The sequence below is a fragment of the Dermacentor albipictus genome, chromosome 4 (assembly GCF_038994185.2).
Source record: "Dermacentor albipictus isolate Rhodes 1998 colony chromosome 4, USDA_Dalb.pri_finalv2, whole genome shotgun sequence".
Lineage (NCBI taxonomy): Eukaryota > Metazoa > Arthropoda > Arachnida > Ixodida > Ixodidae > Dermacentor > Dermacentor albipictus.
Window position 1 is genome coordinate 40858385 of NC_091824.1, and position 8329 is coordinate 40866713.

The window sequence follows — 8329 nt, forward strand, 5'->3', positions numbered from 1 at the left end:
CTTGCAACGCACGAAACAGCATATCAGTCGAAAAACAGGCAAATCAATAAGGAAGAACACGGGTCAACTGTCCAGAAAATACAGTTTCGATTTCTTTCTGCTTATTGAAATGGCTGAGGAATCTTGCATGATTTCAAACAAAGCACGCTCATCATTAAGTAAATTAGGAATCTGCGAATGTAAAAGCAGATTGCCGTCGTTTGTTCAAGCTTTTAACTTAATAAAGTTCCTAGCTTTTAAGCTGTAGTTAGTTGTGGTATTAGTGCATATAGACAAAAGTTCTCACGATTTCCTATTAATTCTAAAAATGCTTTTTCGGACAACTTTTCTTCATATAAGCTAGTGACACTCAAAATACTGTCTTGTTGAAAATACTTAGAGGTACGTAAATACATCGATAGGGTATTTGTGTAATTTTGTGAATTGTTTACCTTCGACAATGATTGTCCTTTTAAAGATGTTCTTGTTAGATAGCAAATGTGTCTGTAATGTGGTAGAATTAATCCATCTATTTATTCCTTGACAATTGCAGGGAGTGGCAATTTTACAAAATCTTAGCAAGTTCTTCACATCGAGCTATAATGCAAAATATGTATAGTTGTTCCAGTACGTGAATCTTACTATGATGGGACAGTAGGTGAGCATGTTCTGAGTGCTGAAGGCCCTGCAGTATGTTAAAGGAAAACATAGATGTCTACTTATCTCAATTAGTGCATGTCAATTCATAATACAGTTTGTGCCAAGTACAATATTTTCATGGGTGCACTGCTAGCTTTGCGGGTTAAAAGACAATTTAAGATACTACTAAACAGTATGCGTTGCAATGTTTCGACATAGAAGATGCACTAATATGCATTGCGCCATATATAGTTACTCCATACAAGTACTTATAAAAATATATAAAATATGTTTCTTTCATTGTATGTTATTTTTAAGTCATGAAGTAAAAAAATTATTTATTCTGGTGATGAAAGGATATGATTCCATGCAATCTTGTTAGTTTAGATGTTAGGTTTGCCGCTTAACTATTTCGTACGTGGGACGTTTACGTGCATTTGTGTGGACAACGTTACAGAACACGGCATCAGCAGCATTCGGATCACTAGAAAATAACCTTCTATGTCACACTTCTGCTACAATGACAGATTTACTGAGCGGACATGTGTCACACAGTTGCAAAGCCATCTGTAAGCACAGTGTTTGTGTTTAGTATATATAAGTCCTTTCTTTCGTTCACTTTTCGGAATTGTCATCTGATTCTCACATAACGTTTAATGTATTGGGACTTAAGCAAAAGGAAGCATCATGAAGCATGAATTTTAGGTATGAGTACTGCCTTTCAGCACACTACTGGAAAGAGATTTGATGGGAGTTAGGAACAGAAACCTATATTCATCATAACAACTATTTTATGTGTCTTCCTACCAGGTGCACGTTTGGTACACATTCATCATAGATTAAACTAGTATAATGAGAAGCTACTTGTTTTAAAAAGCTTTTTATTAGTCAACCTCGCGGAACTGGGACACTTTGATAAAGAAAGAGTAATATGCATAGCGCTGTTTGTCTACCATCATTATTTATTTTCCATGGAACTCCTGCTTTTTGCAAAGAAAACATTTACCATAGAAGTTCCTGTGCCTGCCGTGATGGTTGAATTGTAGGGGATTTCAGCCGTAAAATTTTTTTTGTAAATTGGAACACCCTACAAATATATACGTCACACACACACTCAAGGTATCATCATTTCATAAAGCAGCGTTGTCATGTATGCTGAAAATTTACCAGCAAATGCGTGACTTCGTCGCTAATGAATATTTTGTATTCATGCATACTTTGTCATATTTCAGCCTGTTTCATGTTGTTCACGTAAAGAATACGATCGAGCCAAGTGCCAGTCAACACAGAACGCCGTTGCTTTATTTGCTCAACTATATATACGTTGTGGGTAGGAGAGGGAACACGTTTAAGATAGCTTTCGAGGGCATGTTCGTTGGTTCGATCGTTAGTGGGCATACGCAGTAATGCCGAGTTGAACATGATCTGCATGTCTTTATAAAACACGATACATCCTCTTTTCTGTATAAACACGAAAGTGAAAATATTATCGAAAGGTATTACGAGGGGTTACTAACATTGCTTAAAATTGCTGCAGTATTGGAGGCGCTGTGGCGGTCTTCTTTGCCGTGTTGATCTCCTCAAAAGTGGACTTGTCTCATTTGATATCGCCGGTGCACCTCCGTATGACGACGTATGTTCGTTTACAATGCCGTCGTTGTCGCTTTCGTCGTCCGTGGAATCTCCGGTGGATGACTCCATGCGGAAAGGTTCGGCTGTCGCAAGAAGGTGCTGCCGGTTCCGACGCAGAATTTTGCCGTCTTCTGACTCTACTCGGTAGGACCTTGGTTGCTCCGCTCGCATCACTCTGGCTTTGGTATCCCATCGGTCTCCGCGCACTCGCACGACTTGTCCTTTCTGTAAAGGAGCCAGGGAGCGTCTCGGCTGTTCCGTCTGTCGATGCTTCCTCACGGACGTGCTGGGTACTTCCGCAAAATCCGGCAATGGCGTTCGAAGCCGTCGACCAAATAGCAGTTCAGCCGGCGATCTGCCGTCTTCGAGCGGACATGACCTGTAACTGAGCAATCCGAGCCAGAAGTCCTCTCTTCCTTCGGTTGTCTTTTTAAGGATTCTTTTTACCACTTGAACCCCTTTCTCGGCCAAGCCATTTGAGCTTGAAATCGTATCTTTCTGAAAAGACCAGAAACTCGCGGCTGGAGAATTGCGGTCCGTTGTCAGTGCACACTTCTTTTGATATGCCGTGTCTAGCAAATATTGCGCTTAGTTTATCAATTACACCGGCTGCTGACGTGTCCTGCAACTGCTCAACCTCAGGAAAATTAGACAACGCATAATACGCACAAAGATACGATTTTCCAGCGTACTGGAAGATGTCAACACCAATCCTACACCAGGCATGCGCAGGCACTGGGCGGATAAGAAGGGGTTCGCTGTGTTGCTTGTAAGCGTGCTTCTGGCATACTGAGCATTTTTTGATCACATTTTCGACATCAGTGTTCATACCGGGCCAGAAAACCAAACGACGCGCACGTTCTTTGCACTTATTTAGTCCCATGTGGCCTTCATGGATTCTTCTTAACAATTCTTGGCGCATGCTGGTTGGCACCACGACGTTGCACCCTGTTAGTAGCACCCCGCTTACGGCTGACAGTTCACTTTCGAAATGCTTAAGCCGTCCCTGCACAGGTTGGTTCTTCTGAAGGCACGTGACGACACTATGCAAGTAGCTGTCATTTCGCGTTTCTTTTGATAGGCACTCTAACGTGGCATCACTTACAAGTGACGATACAACACCTACGGCGTGAATCTCGACGTCTTCTTCTGCTTCATCCTTTTGCGGTTTTCCTACAGAGGCACGCGACAGCAGGTCTGGCAGCACGAACTGCTTTCCTGGAACAAAATGCAGAGTGAAATTGTATTTTAGTAAACGTAGAAAGAAGCGCTGCAGTCTCGGGGGCATATCAGCAATTGCCTTTTGCGAAATATTGATCAGGGGGCGGTGGTCTGTTTCGAGGATGACCGTGCGTCCATACACAAAATGGTGAAATTTCTCGCACCCGTATACCACAGCCAACGCCTCCTTCTCAATCTGTGAATATCGTTTTTGAGTTTCGGTAAGTACTCGCGAAGCATACGCAACAGGTTTCCAAGCGTCCCCATAACGCTGTAGCAATGCTGAGCCGATGCCATTTTGCGATGCATCCGAAGCTATTTTAGTGTCACGCATCGGGTCGAAGATAGCCAGAACTGGCTGGCTACTTAAGGTTGCACAGATATGGTTCCATTCTGTGGCATGGTTATCCGTCCAATCGAAAACACTGTCTTTTCTTAACAGGTCTCGGAGTAACTTAGTTTTTTCTGCGAGGGCCGGTACAAACTTAGCGAAATAGTTGACGACACCTAGCATTCTATGAACTCCTTTCTTGTCCCTCGGTGGTGGTAGATGTAGAACTGATTCGACAGAATCAGGGCTTGGCCGTATGCAGTTTTCGGAAATAACATCGCCAAGAAAAGAAATTTCTGGCACGCCAATTTCACATTTTGAAGCATTGAATGTTAATCCCGCCTTACGCGCGGACTGAAGGACAGCTCTTAGCCTTTCGTCGTGCTCTTTTCTTGAAGAGCCCCATACAGGATGTCGTCGACGTACACACATAAACCACGAATTCCGTCAAAGATCTCGTTCATGTACCTTTGAAATACTTCGGATGCTGACGCTATGCCGAAAGGAAGCCTGAGGAAACGATAACGCCCAAATGGGGTCGAAAACGTGCAGATTCTGGATGTTTCTTCATGTAACGCTGTTTGATGAAATCCCGATTTGGCGTCTAGTCGTGAAAAATATCGTGCTCCCGCAAGCTCGGCTTCTATGTCATCGCGACGAGGCATCTGTAAGTGCTCCCGCTTGAGACCTTCATTAATTTTCCTAGGATCCATGCATGTACGTAGCTGACCATCCTTCTTGACGATAACTTACCCAGTCTGTTGGCTCTTCCACCTTGGCAATGATGCCTGCCTTGAGCATCCGGTCGAGTTCAGCCCGCAGTGGTTTCAGCAGCGCCAGGGGTACTCGTCTAGCCATCTGGACCGTCGGTACGGCGTCTTGTCGCAACACCATTTTGTGCAGCCGCTGAAGGCATCCGGTGCCGGTGAAGACGTCGTTGTATTCCTGCATGAACTCTGTAGTTCCCTTTGTCGTCATTGCATCAACCGACCTGACGAAGAGCCCCAGGCGCTCGCTTGCTTCGAGACCAATAATCGCGCGCCCCTTCTTTACAAGGAAGAAGTCGACTTCAGTCGCCGTCTTGCCAACTGTGACCTTCAATCTGGCTACCCCGAAGTGCTTCATGATTCCTCCCCCATAGGAGCGTAGCACTGCATTACTTTCTCTTATTTGTGCCGCGGGCTGTAATGCGCGGTACATACCCTACGGCAAAAGGTTCGCTTGTGCGCCGGTGTCCACTTTCAAGTTGATGTGCTTGCTGCCGACTAGTGCTTCTGCTACCCAGTCACGATGGCTTTTGACAGTATCTACCGATACGTCGAGAATCGTGAAGTCTTCGTCAGCATTGACTTCTGCCACTTGCCTGTTGCTCTTGCATTGCACAGCAAAATGGTTCTTGCCTCCGCATCGTCTACAGGTGCGTCCAAACGCCGGACAATTCCTCACGCCGTGCTCCCGACCACACCTACTGCATTTAAATACTGGGGATGCAACAGTTTCCTTTGGCCTTGCTTGGATATGGTCAACTTGGCGCTGTTCGCGCGCCCAAAGTTGATTTTGTGCATCTGACAACTCGGCGGATTTGCACACCTGCTCAGCTTTCGTCAGTGTCAATTCCTTGTCACTTAGCAGCTTCTGGCGCACTTTGTCGTCGCTCGTTCCAAATACAATTTGGTCACGGATCATTGAATTTTCTATTACGCCGAAGTTGCACGATTTCGCCAGGTGCCTCAGGTCCCTTGCGAATGGTTCAAAGGGCTCACCTTCTGCTTGGACTCGTCGTCGAAATAGGTACCGCTCATGTATTTCATTCACCTGCGCTGCGCAGTACTCATCGAATTTCTTGATGACGGTCGCATATTCCATTCTTTCGGCGTCTTCAGTGAAAGTGAAGTTGTTGTAGATTTCCAACACATCTTCACCTCCTAAACTGAGCAGTAGGGCAGTCTTCGTTCTATCATCCCGAGGCTTGTCTCTTGGCAGCGAGGCTGCTAGGAAAAGCTCAAATTTTTGCTTAAAAAGCTTCCATTGTTTGGCTATGTCGCCACTCAGGCGTAACGGTTCAGGAGCCTTTAAGAATTCCATCACGGGTGGCGGCGCACTTCTGACACCATGTTTCGTGTTGTTCACGTAAAGAATACGATCGAGCCAAGTGCCAGTCAACACAGAACGCCGTTGCTTTATTTGCTCAACTATATATACGTTGTGGGTAGGAGAGGGAACACGTTTAAGATAGCTTTCGAGGGCATGTTCGCTGGTTCGATCGTTAGTGGGCATACGCAGTAATGCCGAGTTGAATATGATCTGCATGTCTTTATAAAACACGATACACAGCCTATGTTTTTTGTGAAAATTTGAGGCATAGCTCTCGTGCAATGGTTTCTATTGTAATGTTTCTGGTCTTTGAAATCTTCAGCTTGCCACTCTCTCTTCTTAAAACCGCATTCATTCATTGAAGTTTTCCCTTGCTATGATTACCTCTTTTCAATGTCTTTACCTAGCAGCTTCATCAAAACTGGTGGACTTACACGCGCTGCACGCTATCCTGACTAAATATGTCTCCTCTTCACCTACCCGAGACATTTAAATATTGTTTTGTCTATGATATAGAACTGTCGAATACTTTATCTGGTAATGTTCGCACTTGAATTGTCACGATGCTGAATTCTGCAATCTTGTTTACCCTAACCACTGAACTTGCATTGCATGTGGTTTTATTTTTCTTTTCGTGTTTTTTATTCTTTGGTAAGTTTGTATTCTGTGCTCCCTGTTCCTGCAATAGCTGTTTGGCGCTAAAATATATTGAAATAACTGAAGCAAATAGGTTTCAGCCTGATGGCTGTGCTAATTGAACGTAGCCGATTTAGGATTTAGACTAGCTTAAACACACACAAACCAGAAAAACTATAAACCAAGGCAGGTGTCTAAAAGCGAAGTTTACATCACAACATACTAGCATGTAGGCCAGACAGCATCCACCCTTCATTGATGTGCACACCTAGTAACACTAGACCATACTGTGGTGTGCACACGAGACCACCCCTATGTGCACACAAGAACACACCAAGCCACTCTGGTGTGCACATCAGGTAACACCAGACCGTGCTGGTGTTTACGCTAGAAAACGCGAAAGAAACCAAACCGGTCTGGTATATTCTTCAACTGGGATGCCTAAACAATTACGATATGAATTGAGCTCAAATTCGCTCGCGGCAGTGAAACGCCATAACGTTCTAGGCAGCTCCTTGTATTTAAATTCTAGTGAAAATGGGAATACCGATGCAGTCACAGGAGTCAATATTCTTGCCTTATGGAACTTGAAACGCATCAAGCCAATCTTTACTACCTGCAGTTTTAGGAAATTGCGTAGGTCGCGTTTTTAAATCACGCAGGTGTTCCGCAGGCGACAAATTCAACGACGCAAATCATCTTGCGAATATGTTGTCACGCGGACAAGGGAAGGGGCAATAACAAAAAGATGTCCGCACTAAAAACCTTCGGCTTAACGAACTTGGGCCCGCAGTAAAAAACAATATCGGCGTTCATCATTTAGACAAGCGCACTAGATCGCGCATTGAGAATGAAGCAATTCTTCAACCGCCGGTACCAGTAGACAACGTAGAATGTTTTCTGTCACCTGCCGCGTAGTAGAAATAATGTCCGTGAAGCATCGGGAGCCCCGAGGCGAAAGAGCTCGAATTGACGGTTATAACAGCGCATGTTCGAGGACGCACTAATCATACTGCTGTAGCGGTTAGGGCTGGCATCCTCCAGGCACGTTGATTAGTATGTGCGGAAATAGGAGAGATGAAAGAAAGGTTAATTTGACATTATTTACTCTGGCTACATATACGAAAGTCAACTCCATGCAGAAGCATTTGAAACATTGGAGGTCACTTGAGGGCACGTAAGCTTCCGAACTGTATCAAAGTGTCCACATTTAAAACTGTCGTTTTCCCTAAAGGGGGGGGGGATCACATTATTTTATACAATGCCTGTATCTCGACCACTAATATTTGATGAACCCTTTCTTCAATTTGTGAGCTTTCACTGACGGCGAGCCTGCAGTGAGCCTTCACTCTTTTTACAGCGTCTATCCCGCCGTGGTTGCTCGGTGGCTATGGTGTTGGGCTCCTGAGCATGAGGTCGCGGGATCGAATCCCGGCCACGGCGGCCGTATTTCGATGGGGGCGCAATGCAAAAACACCCGTGTACCTAAATTTAGACGCACGTTAAAGAACCCCAGGTGGTCTAAATTTCCGGAGTCCTCCACTACGGCGTGCCTCATAATCAGAAAGTGGTTTTGGCACGTAAAACCCCATAATTTAAATTTTTTACTGCGTCTACAGAAGCGGCGGCAGTTGTGACATTGAGCGGAGCATCTTCGTTGTCCCGTCGACAGTCAGTGCCAGTGCGGCGTCGACGTCTGGACGGGCGCTGATAAACGAGGAGGGCCTCATGGGAAGCCCCTAAGGAATGTCTTTTGCCGTGTTGAGCCGTAACAGCATGTAATGCGAGAAACCGCGC

At 45.0% G+C, this 8329-nt stretch overlaps 2 protein-coding genes across 2 annotated transcripts; both read right to left on the minus strand.

Annotated features, from left to right (window-relative positions):
* Nucleotides 1-3391: 3391 nt before the first annotated feature.
* On the minus strand, nucleotides 3392-4989 carry LOC135911438 (uncharacterized). The gene is made up of 2 exons (XM_065443727.1): nucleotides 4556-4989; nucleotides 3392-3468 (listed from the first exon to the last, which is right to left on the minus strand). Exons 1-2 carry the CDS (start codon nucleotides 4925-4927, stop codon nucleotides 3424-3426), a joined length of 417 nt encoding a protein of 138 aa, XP_065299799.1. The 5' UTR covers nucleotides 4928-4989; the 3' UTR covers nucleotides 3392-3423.
* Nucleotides 4990-5005: 16 nt separating this feature from the next.
* On the minus strand, nucleotides 5006-5887 carry LOC139059522 (uncharacterized). Its single transcript, XM_070537944.1, has one exon. It carries the CDS (start codon nucleotides 5885-5887, stop codon nucleotides 5006-5008), a length of 882 nt encoding a protein of 293 aa, XP_070394045.1.
* Nucleotides 5888-8329: the final 2442 nt, after the last annotated feature.